Genomic DNA, 15,709 nt, shown 5'->3' on the forward strand with positions numbered 1-15,709 from the left:
AGGAAGATCAGAAGTTCAGTTTGGGACCTAAGTTTGAGATGTCTATTCAATGTCCAAAATGAAATGCTGAGGAAGCAGCTGGATGTATAAAAGGTTAGAGTTCAGAAGGCCTGACATAGAGATACAAATTTTTAATATGATATTTAAATCTATATGACTATAGACCACCAAGGCAATGAATGCAGATAAGAGGAAAAACAAGTCTGGGAATATAATAATAATATTCACCTCCTAAGGTTTCGAGAATTAAATAAATTGAATTTATGGCAATGCTTGGCACACAGAATATACAAATAAATGAAACATTGTAATATCAGGATGGCCCAGAGAGACTCCAGATTATATAAGAATTGTTATTATTGTTGAGTGTACTGTAACAATAATTTTGTTCTCAGTCTTTAGAAAGGAGGTCAGTGGGCTGGGCATGGCAGCATCCCAGCTTCTTGGGAGGCAGAGACTGACCTGAGGTCAGTCCGCACAAAAAGTTAATAAGACCCTATCTCAAAAAAAAAAAAAAAAAAGAGCTGGAGCCAGGTGCCAGTGGCTCACACTTGTAATCCTAGCTACTCAGGAGACAGAGATCAGGAGGATCATTGTTCGAAGCCAGCCCAGGCAAAGAGTTCATGAGACCCTATCTCAAAAAACCTATCACAAAAAAAGGGGGCTGGTGGAGTGGCTCAAGGTGTAGGCCTGAGTTCAAACCCCAGTACCACAAAAAAAAAAAAAAAAAAAGCCGGAGAGAGATATGGGGAGCAGATTATGAGAAGCCTATGAGAACCTGAGAAGTAGGAACGGAGGTTTCTCTTGTTACAATGTCACTCCCCTCCCCAAGAACTGTTGCTCTACCTCCTTGATTATCATTGGATATAAAAGACTCGCTGAAGGAGGACGGGAGGTTTTTGATGGGTGATTGATGGAAGGTGTTTTGATGGCAGATGGTTGTTGATTTGATTGATGGGCTGTTTGTGATGCTGCTGGCTGCTGTGGGTCTCCACCAGAGCAGTTTTCTGCACTGAGAACTTTATACATAGGCTTTAGAAAAGCTAAAGAAAAGCTAAGAGAACATGGGACAGTGCAAGTCTAAGGACCGAGTCTTTAAGAGTTATGCTAATGCAGTTTTTAGACACAGCTGCTGTTTGTCTGCAAGTCTGAGCACCGAGCCTTTATAGGGAACATAGAATAGTGCAAGTCTGAGGGCCAAGACTTTAAGAGAGATTAAAGGGAACATGGGACAGTGCAAATCTGAGGGTCAAGACTTTAAGAAAGCTAAAGAGAAAACATGGGACAGTGAGAGTCTAAGGAAAGAGACTTTAAAGAATAGAAAAGAAGCAAGGTTTTAAAGAATACAGAAGAAAAGAAGCAAAGTAAAAGAAGAGAATAATAGAGAAAAGAAGCAACCAGGCTCCAACACACCAGGCACCCAGCACACCTGGCTCCAACTTTCTGCATGTTTGTCTATTGTTTGTCCTTTCTGCATCTCCAGTCACCCCCAGTTAGGTTCAGTAGTAACAGAGCTTGAGAAAGAGAGAAAGAGAGAAAGTTTGAGAAAGAGAGACAGAGAGAGAGACATCTGGCTTCCAAGCAGTTTATTTCATTGTGATAGTGACAAAAGAGTAAATTGAAGATGGGTGATGTTGAGAAAGGCAAGAAAATTCTTGTTCAAGTGTGTCCAGTGCCATACCATAGAAAAGGGAGGCAAGCACAAGACTGGGTCAAATCTCCAGGATCTACCTGGGTGAGAGACAGGACAGGCTGCTGGATTCTCTTACACAGATGCCAACAAGAACAAAGGCATCACCTGTGGGAAAGGATACACTGATGGAGAATTTGGAGAATCCCATAAAGTACATCCCTGGAATAAAAATGATCTTTGCTGGCATTAAGAAGAGGAGAGAAAGGGCAGACTTGATAGCTTACCTCAAAAAAACTACCAATGAGTAATAGCCACTGCCTTATTTATTACAAAACAGAAATATCTCAAAGCTTTTTTATGTGTACCATAATTTAATCTCATAATATCAGAATTCAGAGTATGAATGGCTGACAGAATATTTTTGTTGGGCAGTTCTGATTTAAGTAAAATTGGCTTCTAGCCAAAAAAACAAGCTGGAGCTGGGCTCTAGGGGCTTATGCCTATAATGTTAATTATTTGAGAGGATGGCAGTTTGAGGCCAGCCCAGACCCAGATCCCATTTCAATCAATAGCTGGGCACAGTGACACACCTGTAATCTCAAACTATGCTGGAGGCTGATATCAGAAGGATCACAGTTTCAGGCCAGCCCAGGCAAAATAATTTGTGAGACTCCCATCTCGATGAAAACAAGCTGAGTGTAATGGTGTGTACCTGTCATTCTAGGGATGGCAGGAAGCATAAAATAGGAGTATAGGAGTCCAGACTGGTCTGAGCAAAAAGCAATTTCCTATCTCCAGAATAACCAGAGCAAAAAGGGCTAGAGGTGTGGTGCAAGTGGTAGATTGCCTGCCTAGCAAGTGCAAAGACCTGAGCTCAAACCCCAGTACCGCAAAAAAAAAAAAAAAACCCAGGCTTGGTGGTGCACATCTGTAATCCCAGCCACATAGGAGGTGGAGGTAGGAAGCTGGCCTGGACAAAAATGCAAGAGCCTATCGGAAAAACAAACTAAAGCAAAAAGGGCTGGAGATGTAGCTCAAGTGGTAGAACACTTGTCTAGCAAGCAAGCATAAGGCCCTGAGTTCAAACCTCAATACCACCAAAAAAAAAAAAGAAAGGTCATGAAGCATTGAAAGGAAAAGACTGAAAGATTAGCTGTCTGCTGTACCATCATACTCACTTCCATCATTCAGTCTGACCATCACTATGATCTAAACACACCTATCCTGACCCACAGAGTGGCTCAAGTGGTAGAGTACCTGCCCAGCAAGCTGTGAGGACATGAGTTCAAACGCCAAAAAAGTTTAAAAAAATAAAATGCCTTTGACAAACACACCTGTCCTTATTGTACAAATGAAGAAATCGAAGCCCAGAGGAGTAAAATAATTTACTCACTGAGATTACACACACTAAGTAAAGAACAAGCCTAGCGGGAAGTCGGAGGCAAGTCATCACAATACGCTGACAGTTACTCCATTCCTCTCAAATCTGTGAGGGAACCCACTACGGCTACCCTAATCTGCAGATACTCAAGTCCCTTACATGAAATGGTATATCCTCTCTTATTATTTAAATCCTCCCTAGATTACTTATAACACATAATACAATGTTAATGCTATGTAAATAGGTGTTATACTGTGTTTAGGGGATAGTAATGAGAAAAAAGTCTGTAAACATTCAGTGAACATGTAATTCCTCCTTTCCCCCAATTTTTTTCCTCAGTTGGTTGAATTTACAGGTTCAGGATCCATGGACATGGAGGGCCCAATGTTTTCAAATTACTTTGCATTCACCTCTATTATGAAATTTGTTTTTTCCCCTTTATCTTTCCTACTCCTAACCCAACTGGACTAAAATACAAGCAAGAATAGAGACTTATCTTTTGATAAGCCCACCACTATACAGGTGCACAGAAAACACGAATGATGGCACTGCCTATTCTTATTTTAACTCTGTAAGAGCACCTAAATAATAACACTAAGCAGCACAACAAGAATCCAGAATTTTTTTTTTTGTAGAGCTAGTGATTGAACTCAGGGCTTTAGTGCTCAGTACTGATCTATGCCCCCAATCCCTCAGAACTTTTTTTTTTTTTTGGTAGGACTTGGGTTTGAATTCAAGGCATTAAGTTCACAAAGCAGGTGTTCTACCACTAGAGCCACACCTTCAGCCCAAGCTGGCCTCAAACCATGAGATCCTCCTGATCTCAGCCTCCCAAATAGCTAGGACCCTCAGAACTTTTTAAATTGCTTACGCTTGATATAACTCCATTTCTATACTGAAAAGTCAATACCAAAAGGGAATAGAACTTCACTGAAAGCAACAGTAAGTCGTTAATGCAGTCCATGGTACCTGAACTTCTCCATGCCTCCGCTTCTCAAACGCCAGTCTTTCCTTGTCTGCCTTCTGTTCCCACTGCAGTTTCTCCAGTTGCTGCGTCATCATAGCTACTTTCTTTCTCACTTGCTCCTTAAGTTCTTTGTAACGATCCAGCTGTGTAAGCAGCATTAAAACATTGCTAACTCAAAAGAAGCATGAGGAGAAATTCTTTGTACAGTACCTTGCATTAGCAGATAATCTTATCCAAAGCTTTTTTTTATATAGATAAGACCATAATTAGCCATTTTTCAAACTTTCCCAGGTAAAATACATGAACATAATATGAAATAATCCTTATTTAAAATGCTTCAGATAGCTAGAGCGACAAGACATTCAAAACAAACTCTCTAAGAAGGTCTCTATTAGAAAATCTTGAAAAAGAGGCAGCCAGCTGGAAATGGTGACCACCTCTATGATTCCCAGCCCTCAGGAGGCTAAAGTCAGATTGCGGGTTCAAGGGTAGCCTGAACTACATAGCAAGACCCTGTCTCAAAAAAATTAAAAAGGGAAATCCAGAGAAAATAATTCATTTTTTCTACTTAACATAGTTACAATTGTTTGGTATATACACTGTGATATAAGATAATCATAAAATTAATGCAAGAGATGAATGATAAAAATATGGTTGAAAACTAAAGATACAGCTCAGCCGTAGAGCATTTGCCTAGCATGTTCATGTCATGGGTTCGATTCCCAGCACTGCAAGAAGACAAAACACTTCTAGCTGGGTAAGGTGGCAACCCTCTATACTGCTAGCACGTGGGAGGCTGAGAAGAGGATCATGAGTTCAAGGCCAGCCTGCACTACATAGCCAAGACCCTGTCTCAAAAAAAATTAACAAAAAAATTTTAGTTGAGAGAATATTTGAAAATTCTCAATTACCTATTTTTGGATATTTACCATTCATTTATTATAATTAAATTTTATATACTATACTAAGTTGAACATTACTTCACCACTGAACATTTTTGGGGGCCAGTACTGAGAGCTGAACTCAGGGTCTTGCACTTGCTAAGCAGGTGCTCTACCAACTGAGTCACACCTCCAGCCCTTTTTGCTTTGGGTTATTTTTCAGATAGAGTCTTGAATTTTTGCCCAGGCCAACCTTGGACTGTGATCCTCCTACCTATGCCTCCTAGCTAGTTAGGATTATAGATGTGGACACCTTGCCTAGCTTATTTGTTGAGATGGGTTCTCATGAACTTTTTGCCTGGGCTAGCCTCAAACCATGATCTTCTTCCTTGATTTTGTCTCCCAAGTAGCTGAGATTACAGATGAAAGTCACTGTGCCTGGCTCCCATCATTGAACATTTTAAATCACTTTAAATAATCACTTTCTCTTCTGTAGATGAAGTCTCTTTGAAGCCACATATATCTGACCTTTAAGTTTTTGTATTATTATGAGAAAAAATTGTTTTACCTTAAAAATAATAACTTAATTACCTAAATTTTATTATAAAATTATACCAGGTTGTTTTCTAGGACTTCTAATCATGAATGTTATAATGCTGCCTAATTATGTAAAGGAAAAACAGCTTAGTCTAAAGATTAAGTTTAGATTTTGTGTACAGGCCAAAAAGTTTAAATTCTCATAATTCATATTAAGAGGATCATCTCTTAAAATATCAGAGAGATCATCCTTTACATCTGTCCTAGTTAAAAGGAGAAATAAACAATAGGAAAAGATGTCCCATATTTTGACATTTTCACCTGACTAGCTTCCAGTTCAATGTCTCGCCCTTTATGTACGATCTCTTCTTCAATCTGTTTTTCAAAATTTCTCCATGCACTATCTAAACCAACCAGCTCTGTCTCCAAGGCTCTTATGTCATCTTCCTGCTTGGAACACTGTTTTTCACTGTCCCTTATTGATTTCTTAGACATGTCCAATTTCTTGAGGTGGTGAGCAGTATTTTCTTTAGCTTTAATGTACTGAGGCCTTTTCTGATTTAAAAGTGCTTCAAGAGATCTAGAAAAGAAAAAAGAAGCTTGCTTTAAAGAAAATTAATTTAACATATAAGTTCTTTTGGTTAAATCACCTCAAAACTAAATTCTAAAAATTAACTTTCAGAGACTGTTAAACAGACCACTGATTGTCCGAGGCTGGGTAAGACTGGGGGAGGGTTGAATAGATAAAGCTTAGTGGGTTTTTTAATAGGTGGTTAAACTATAAATTTGCCAAAATCTGTGGAACTTTCCAGCAACAAGAGTTAACTTTAATGAATTTTTAAATAAATCATGTAGGAGAAAGAGGGAAACTAGATGGGAATGTAAAATGTGACAAAAGAATGAAATTATTACAAATATACTAATGTTATTGAAGGAATGGGAGGAAAAAGTGCTAGTCTAAGTAATCTTGAAATTTTTTTTATTGTTTTATTATTCATATGTGCATACAAAGCTTGGGTCATTTCTCCCCCCTGCCCCCACCCACTCCCTTACCACCCACTCCGCCCCCTCCCTCTCCCCCCCACCCCCTCAATACCCAGCAGAAACTATTTTGCCCTTATCTCTAATTTTGTTGAAGAGAGAGTATAAGCAATAATAGGAAGGACAAGGGTTTTTGCTGGTTGAGGTAAGGACAGCTATACAGGGAATTGACTCACATTAATTTTCCTGTGCGTGGGTGTTACCTTCTAGGTTAATTCCTTTTGATCTACCCTTTTCTCTAGTTCCTGGTCCCCTTTTCCTATTGGCCTCAGTTGCTTTTAAGGTATCTGCTTTAGTTTCTCTGCATTAAGGGCAACAAATGCTAGCTAATTTTTTAGGTGTCTTACCTATCCTCACCCCTCCCTTGTGTGCTCTTGCTTTTAGCATGTGCTCAAAGTCCAATCCCCTTGTTGTGTTTGCCCTTGATCTAATGTCCACATATGAGGGAAAACATTCGATTTTTGATCTTTTGGGCCAGGCTAACCTCACTCAGAATGATGTTCTCTAATTCCATCCATTTATCAGCGAATGATAACATTTCGTTCTTCTTCATGGCTGCATAAAATTCCATTGTGTATAGATACCACATTTTCTTGATTCATTCGTCAGTGGTGGGGCATCTTGGCTGTTTCCATAACTTGGCTATTCTGAATAGTGCTGCAATAAACATGGGTGTGCAGGTGCCTCTGGAGTAACCTGTGTCACTGTCTTTTGGGTGTATCCCCAAGAGTGGTATTGCTGGATCAAATGGTAGATCAATGTTTAGCTTTTTAAGTAGCCTCCAAATTTTTCTCCAGAGTGGTTGTACTAGTTTACATTCCCACCAACAATGTAAGAGGGTTCCTTTTTCCCTGCATCCTCGCCAACACCTGTTGTTGGTGGTGTTGCTGATGATGGCTATTCTAACAGGGGTGAGGTGGAATCTTAGTGTGGTTTTAATTTGCATTTCCTTTATTGCTAGAGAAGGTGAGCATTTTTTCATGCGTTTTTTGGCCATTTGAATTTCTTCTTTTGAGAAAGTTCTGTTTAGTTCACTTGCCCATTTCTTTATTGGTTCATTAGTTTTGGGAGAATTTAGTTTTTTAAATTTCCTATATATTCTGGTTATCAGTCCTTTGTCTGATGTGTAGCTGGAAAATATTTTCTCCCACTCTGTGGGTGTTCTCTTCAGTTTAGAGACCATTTCTTTTGATGAGCAGAAGCTTTTTAGTTTTATGAGGTCCCATTTATCTATGTTATCTCTTAGTTGCTGTGCTGCTGGGGTTCCATTGAGAAAGTTCTTACCTATACCTACTAACTCCAGAGTATTTCCTATATCAACTTTAGAGTTTGTGATCTGATATTCAGATCCTTGATCCATTTTGAGTTAATATTGGTATAGGGTGATATACCTGGATCTAGTTTCAGTTTTTTGCAGACTGCTAACCAGTTTTCCCAGCAGTTTTTGTTGAAGAGGTGCTATTTCTCCATCGTATATTTTCAGCGCCTTTGTCAAAGACAAGTTGGTTATACTTGTGTAGCTTCATATCTGGGCCCTCTATTCTGTTCCACTGGTTTTCATGTCTGTTTTTGTGCCAGTACCATGCTGTTTTTATTGTTATAGCTTTGTAATATAGCTTGAAGTCAGGTATTGTGATACCTCCAGCATTTTTCTTTTGACTGAGTACTGCCTTGGCTATTCGTGGCCTCTTGTGTTTCCATATAAATTACACGGTAGACTTTTCAATCTCTTTAATGAATGTCATTGGAATTTTGATGGGAATTGCATTAAACATGTAGATTACTTTTGGGAGTATCGACATTTTTACTATGTTGATTCTACCAATCCATGAGCATGGGAGATCTCTCCACTTTCTATAGTCTTCCTCAATCTCTTTCTTCAGAAGTTTATAGTTTTCCTTGTAGAGGTCATCACATCTTTTGTTAGGTTTACACCTAGGTATTTGTTTTTTTTTTTTGAGGCTATTGTAAATGGAATTGTTTTCATACATTCTTTTTCAGTTTGCTCATTGTTAGTGTATAGAAATGCTAATGATTTTTCTATGTTGATTTTATATCCTGCTACCTTGCTATAGCTATTGATGATGTCTAGAAGCTTCTGAGTAGAGTTTTTTGGGTCTTTAAGGTATAGGATCATGTCGTCTGCAAATAGGGATATTTTGACAGTTTCTTTACCAATTTGTATTCCTTTTATTCCTTCTTCTTGCCTAATTGCTCTGGGGAGGAATTCCAGTACTATGTTGAATAGGAGTGGAGATAGTAGGCATCCTTGTCTGGTTCCTGAGTAATCTTGAAATTTTTAGGACTAAGCAAACATTGTACTGTAGTTATCAAATTACTTCCCACAGAAATCTGGATTCACTATTTTGGTATTACTACACATGATTACTGGAACTGAAAAATTAAGCAAATGGATGGTAGAAGCTAGGTTCTCAGTGCTGAGAAGAGAGGTTATAGATAAATAAGGGAAGGCCAGAATGTTCCATGTGGTAATGGGTTACAACTGGGAGATATTCCTACAAATTCTTGCTTATCTTAATACAGATTCAGATGGTTGCATATAGAAATTTATAACCATGTGTACATACAAGTACATACACACCTGTATTTCCTAAGTCTGTCAGCTGAGAAAGCCTAGAAGCAGACACCCCGGTATTAATGACCATACGCAGTGATGTTGTTTCTTAAAACCATTCTCCAGAAAAATGAGTCAGGACTCCTTGGAGAAATGACTGCTCCTAGGCCTGGGCAGGCTGGTATTAACACAAGTTCAGTAAGTTTGTTGGTGGAGTGGCTAGAGCAGAAGAACACATGTCTAACAAGTGTGAGGCCCTGTATTTGAACTCCAGTACCAAAAAGAAAGGCTAGCGCATACAAGATAAGCCTAAAGTACCTTCTAGTGCCAGTAAGGAAGGAAATGTTAAAAAACAAACAAAAACCAGAAAAATATAAGCCAACTGATGAGGATGTGTCAAAGAGACACAGAAATCAACTCAAAAAGTTCCATGGGCCAAAGCTAAAACAATCTAAGCAATAAATAATGTAATACTGGATTATAACCCAATATAAAATATCCATAAATCCATATAAATAATTGAATGAAAAAACTTCTTGCAGAGAATTCAAAAAATATTATTTAGATACTCAGCCTGCAGGTGGAACCTAACTCCCCCTCAAGTGTAAGTTATTCATAGCAGCTTCCTTCCAAAGGTTATAATATTGAAAGGAGAGAATAACTTTATACTGGAAAAACCTGACCAACACTAGCTTGGTTAGGTGATAAAGATGAACAGGACAGGAACAATAATATCATGTTGATATTGTAAGATACATGTCATTTAACATTTATATGTTAATACCCTGATGTAATATGATGAGAATGGTCTTTTACTTTTAATATTTCTCCCCAAAACCAATTATACCAGTCTAATTACGAGAAAACTATCAGACTAACCTCAGTTAAGGAATGTTCTACAAAAAACCTGGAACAATGCTCCTCAAAACTGATAAGCTCAAGAAAATATGAGAAACTGTCACAGCCCAGAGGAGCCCAAGGTGACAGAAAACTAAATGTAATGTGGTATTCTGGGTCAGAAAAAGGACATGAAGCAAACAATAAGAAAATATGAATAAAGTGTGGGCTTTAATTAATAATGTATCAATACTGGTTTAAGTTTGGCAAATGTGGTATAAGATGTAAGATGTTAATAACAGAAGAAACAGCAGGGGGATACAGGAACACTCTGTACTAGCTTTATAATTTTTATATATATCTAAAGTATTCCAAAATAGAGTCCATTTTAAAAAGTCCACTTTCAAAGTGTTACTTATATTTTTATTTTCTCTGTCAAGCTACATAAAACCCAACTGTTAATACCTATTTTTAAAAACTTACTTCAATTCTTTTTCTGTTTGTTGTAGTTGTCTAGTTAACATTCCATGTTCCTTCTTCTTGGCTTTAAGTATATTTTCATGATGAGAAAGAGACTCTTTTGTGATACTCAAATCCCTGTTCATGTGCTCTAACTCAGTGTTCAGGAAATTGATTTTCTTCTCATTATGATATAGTTGGAAAAGCTGCAGTTGTATCTTGTTTAGTCTCAGTTCTTCAAGGAGACTCTGGTAACGTTCTGCCTATAAAATAGTACAATTCAACGGAAGTTAAAAGGGTTTGTGTTGTAAGTTGACCTTTCATGAACTCAACTACTGTATCACTGATCTCTAATGAATTTTATGTATGCCCTTAAGAAACAACATTCTAGATATGCTAAAACACTGAATGACTTTGTATTCATGTACTCAGTAGCATGGGGGTAAGAACAATGGTGGAGCACCTGCTAACCTGGGTCCTCAACCCATTTTATGTCTTGACTTGTGACTCTGGCAAGTTCACTGACATTGTTGGCATCACTTTTCTCATTTGTAAATTGAAGGAAGAGTGTTATATGACTGTAAGATCCCCAGCAACTTTAAATTCAGTAATTCAGGTAAAATTCCCAATTTAGGAAGTCATTTTTATACTAATAGGGCTATTGCAGCTTTAAATTACACATAAAAAGGAAAAATTTCCTAAACATTTATGCTATTAATAAAGATATAAAGGAATGGGCCACTGCAAGAAGAGTTCCTCGTCAAGTGACATGTAGACAGTATTTCATCTGCCAAGGATGTTGTAAAAATGATTAGGATGCTGGACTATTTTAACTGTAGGCCTACAGTTCTGCAATTCCATAAGTCACTTCAGTACACGTGTAATACTACGGTTGATTTTACTGCTCACCCCTTGTCTCTAACAAAACCAAAATACACATATACATTCAAAAATATGAAGAAACCAGGAAATATTACTAATAAGGAACATATTCACCTTTATTTATTCGAATATTTATTGTCATGCTCTATGTACTAGAAATATGGCAGAGAACAAAACAGACCATCCCTGCTCTGATAAAGCTGATATTCCAGTTATTTTAACAGAGGAGAACAAAGGAGTCGGAGAATAATAAATAAGCAAACAAAATGTAAATGATTCACACAGTAATATGTGCTACAAAAGAATCAAAATAGGGTAATGTGTTAGCACAAGAGAGGAGATAAATGTACTTAGGGTGTAAAGAACAAACGCCTATGTGAGGAAATGGCTATTCTGAGAAAACTTAAGACAGTGTCTGCCATGAAAAAAATCAGAAGTGTTTATGAGAACTCAGCTGTCTTCTAGTAAGTCAGACATTAAAGAGAGTATAACAATACAAAACAATACTGCTCTTCTAATTAATTTGTTTTGGAAAATGTAGTCATTTTTCATAAAACTAAATTAGTTATGTTCATATGTAATGAGTTTAACTGCTTTTTTTCACATGGACTATTAAAAATATTTTAAAATTTTTGAGTTTTGATTTTAAATACAATAAATACTGGTAAATATAGCCCACATTAACAAAAATGTTTTGGAGCTCTCGATAATTTTTAAGAGTATACAGAAAAAGTTTAAGTGCCTCTGACACATAAGACTGTCCTGTCTATTGGGGAAGAAAAACTCAAAATAGTGGAAGATACATCAAAAAAGTTTCTCTTTAAGAGATATCAAGCCTTATTTGTCTTATATTGTTAAACAAAATTTTCTTGGGAACAGGAAGCTAATACCTATCAATTTTAATAGAAAGCTTTTGGACTAACACTTAGCCAGTCATATCATAAGGACACCTTACCTCTTCTTTTTCTAATTTTGCATGTTTGCGCTCCGCAGCTACATTTTTTTTCTTGTTAAAATTAAATTGTGCATCTTCTTCAGCTTTCTGTAACTTTCTCTTCTTTTCCTCATATTCTCCTATAAGCTCTGCTGAACTGCTGATTTCCTCAAAAAATTGGGTTCTTTCTTTGGGTTTTTTCATAGAAATCGACTCTACAGTTCCCTATTAAAGAACACATCAAATGTAGTGATGTATTTTCAAAACTATGAATTAAATAAACTACTATAGCTACTTACCTGAAAAACTAGACAGTTTCGTGCCTTGACGATTATGCCTATCTTTTCCAATTCTGCTATATAAGCAGAACGACTCACAGGATTATCATCAAAACGAAATTCTGAGCATCCCCCTGAAATTAAAAAAATAAAGGCTATTACAGATTATTTTCCTTACTGAAATGACCAATAAATATACCTGTTAATAAATTAACTTAATCAGTGAATGAAAGCACTGAGTGTGTATTATATGTCAAGGACTATTTTGTAGTGTTTTAACAAAACAGATAAAGTCTCTGCTATCAAGGAGCTTATACCCTCGTCAGGGAAACAGACAAAAATGACATATGTAAGTAAACAAATAGTATGTGAGAAAAGTGATAAGTGCTAAGGAATAAAAAAAATCTGGAAAGGGGTAAGAATAGAAGTTTATGTGTGCAGTAGGGGGGATGTATGACAATTTTAAATAGGGTGGGCAAGGGAATCTTTACTGGGATAGAGACTAGAGTTAAAAACCCAAAGGCAGGCTGGGTGCAGTGGCTCAGCCTGTAGTTCCAACTCCTTGGGAATCTGAGGGAGGAGGATTGCTTAGGGCCAGCCTGAGCAACATATGGAGGCTCTGTCTAAATAAATAAATATCCAAAGAAAGAAAAACTAGCCAATGAATATGTATGGATGATAAAGTAGCAAAATACTTAAATTACACATTAAGGTACAAGTATACAGTAAGTATAGTAAAGTAATCGTGATTGAATTGGGGGGATGTTAATAAGACACTATGCATTAGAAATGTTCTAGTGGACCAGAATGAAAACAGTGACAACTAAAAACAATAAAATATACATCTATTCATAGAGGCTCTATAAAATCCTACCATAGGATAAAAAAACGTTACTCTCAATTTTGTTTATTCAGGGAACACAGGAAATTCGTAAGCAAAAAATACAAATTAAAACATTTCACTCAGCTGGGCATTAGTAGCTCATGCCTATAATGCTAGCTACTCAGGAGACAGAGATAAGGAGGATCACGGTTCAAAGCCAACCCCGGGGAAATAATTCATGAGACCCTATCTTGAAAAAACTCATCACAAAAAAGGGCTGGTGGAGTGGCCCTGAGTTCAAACTCTAGTAACACACACACACACACACATACACACACACACGTCACTCAAGTTGCTTCCTGGTAGTAGAAAAACCAGCTATACAAGCCAAAAACATGCATACATGTAGTTAATCACTAAGAAAACAGATACACATGAAGAATTTCAGTAAGAACTCTGGAGGTGGGTTTCCTTCTTCATCTGAACCAAATATCCGAGCATAAAAATCTGTTTGACAGTAGGGGATTTGAATAAATAAACCTATTTAAAGAAGAATCTTAGGTGGAGATTGAAATAGGTTCTGTTAGTTAAGTCTGCGAAAAAAAGAATCTCAAGTTCACTATACTATTGGAATAATTAATTCCACCCTTCAAAAAAGCAAAAATCAAGCAATCTGATTTACTCTTGAAAAATCACAGACTCATGAACAAAAATCTACAAGAAAAAAAATACCCCGGATAATCCTTGCAAATGTCTTCTCTTGTCCACTTTCCTCCACATACACAATTTGTACGCTCGCAGAAGAAGAAACAGGTTTTCCTATATGTGCTCCATGAATAAGTTCTTGAATACTTTTCACTCTTAAATTAGCTGTTTTCTCTCCCATTACAAAACTAAGTGCATCCATCACATTAGATTTTCCTGGGGAAGAAAAGAGAAAGACATTCATTCTTAATGATAAAAAGCCATTTCCAGAGCCAAAGACATCAGGTCACTAATGGAATGAAATATAGTCAATACACATGTCTGAATAGTCCTGTCTGATCAACGTTCAAAATTCATGTGACTGAAAAAATTTAGGCAGATCACTTGTTTCTTTTATGCAGCTATGGAAGAGCATTAAGACACATAGTACTAAATCTCAGCTCTCTCCATTATTATGTATTATACCAGGGCAAACCACTTCTCTGAATTTAAGGGATTCCCATTTTGTAAATATGAAAACAATCACTTAAAACATTAGTGTAACACCAAACGTACTCAAAATGGAAGGAAGGGAGGGGAATGGAGGGGAGGGGAGGGGAAGGAGAAAGAGAAAGGGAAAGGGAAAGGGAAGGAAGGAAGGGGAAGGAAAGGGAAGGAAGGAAAGGAAAGGGAAGGAAGAAAAGGAAAGGGAGGAAGGGGAAGAGGAAAGGGGAAATGTGAAGGGGAAGGAAGGAAGCGGAAAGGGGAAGGGAGGGAGAGAGGGAAGGAAGGAACGAAGGAAGGGAAAAGCTATACACAGATCTTCCCAAGGACTAGATAAAAAGATTTCTAGAATTTTCATGATAGTTATGAGATGGTGCTATAAAAAGGTTATACTGCAGACCCAAGACTATTGGTACAAATAATATGACTTAGGTTGAACACCCGCTTTCTTTCCAGGAGTCTGAAATTTTGGCATAAGCTAGGCAGAGGCTATGACAATCTCGCAATAAAAACCCTGGGCACTACATCTTTAGTGAGGCTCCCTAGTAGGCAACAGTTCAACATGAGAACTTGTTGCTGAAGGAATTAATCACTGTGTCACTATAACAGGTAAGGACTCTTAGAATCTTGTGCCTGGTTTTCCTCAGACTTTGTCCCATGTGCCTCTTCCCTTTGCTGAGTTTGCTTTGTGCCTTGTCATTATAAAAAATAATAATCTGAGTACAACTATATGCTGAGTCCCATGAGTCCTCCCAGCAACTCACTAAATCTGAGGGTTGTCTTGGGGATTCTCAACCCCAATGATAATTTTTTTGGTGGTGGTGGTACTGGAGTTTGAAAACAGGGCCTTGTGCTTACTCGGCAGGCCCTCTGCCACTTGAGCCACCCCTCCGCCCCAATGGTAAATCTGTTATCCAGTCATGAGCCTGTAATTTGCTCTAAGACAATTCCCAAGGAACACTGTCAATGTAGCTATTTCACAAGCAACTTGAATTTTCAGTGCCAGAGGAGGAAAGTAACATGAACAAAGAGAAAAGAATACTGCCAGCTGCTGGAATTTTAGAGGCTTAGGATCATTCAAAAAAGAACTAAAAGTGTTTAAAACACTGTATATTTATTTAGCTGAGTCTCCCCTCTTAATAGGTATGAAACATGGCACACTGAGCACTAAGAATCTGCACATTGAGAGCTACTGTAATAAGTACACAAAGGACAAAATGAACATTCATTGAACTGAACTATTACATTTGACAGTAACAGAGCTAAACAGAAACTCTTCTTTGGTCAACCTTA

General features: G+C 37.5%; 1 protein-coding gene and 1 pseudogene across 1 annotated transcript in view; one reads left to right on the forward strand and one right to left on the reverse strand.

Annotated features, from left to right (window-relative positions):
* Nucleotides 1-15,709, reverse strand: part of Smc1b (structural maintenance of chromosomes 1B) — a 62,832-nt gene that overhangs the window by 40,407 nt on the left and 6,716 nt on the right. Inside the window, exons 2-7 of the mRNA XM_074084681.1 lie at nt 13,961-14,149; nt 12,427-12,539; nt 12,149-12,352; nt 10,336-10,574; nt 5,721-5,979; nt 3,984-4,124 (exon numbers count right to left, since the gene is read on the reverse strand). Coding sequence (XP_073940782.1) covers nt 3,984-4,124; nt 5,721-5,979; nt 10,336-10,574; nt 12,149-12,352; nt 12,427-12,539; nt 13,961-14,149 — 1,145 coding nt within the window. The remainder of the gene's footprint in view (nt 1-3,983; nt 4,125-5,720; nt 5,980-10,335; nt 10,575-12,148; nt 12,353-12,426; nt 12,540-13,960; nt 14,150-15,709) is intronic.
* On the forward strand, nt 1,625-1,972 carry LOC109699753 (cytochrome c-like; annotated as a pseudogene).

This window comes from Castor canadensis, chromosome 8 (genome assembly GCF_047511655.1).
Source record: "Castor canadensis chromosome 8, mCasCan1.hap1v2, whole genome shotgun sequence".
Taxonomy (NCBI): domain Eukaryota; kingdom Metazoa; phylum Chordata; class Mammalia; order Rodentia; family Castoridae; genus Castor; species Castor canadensis.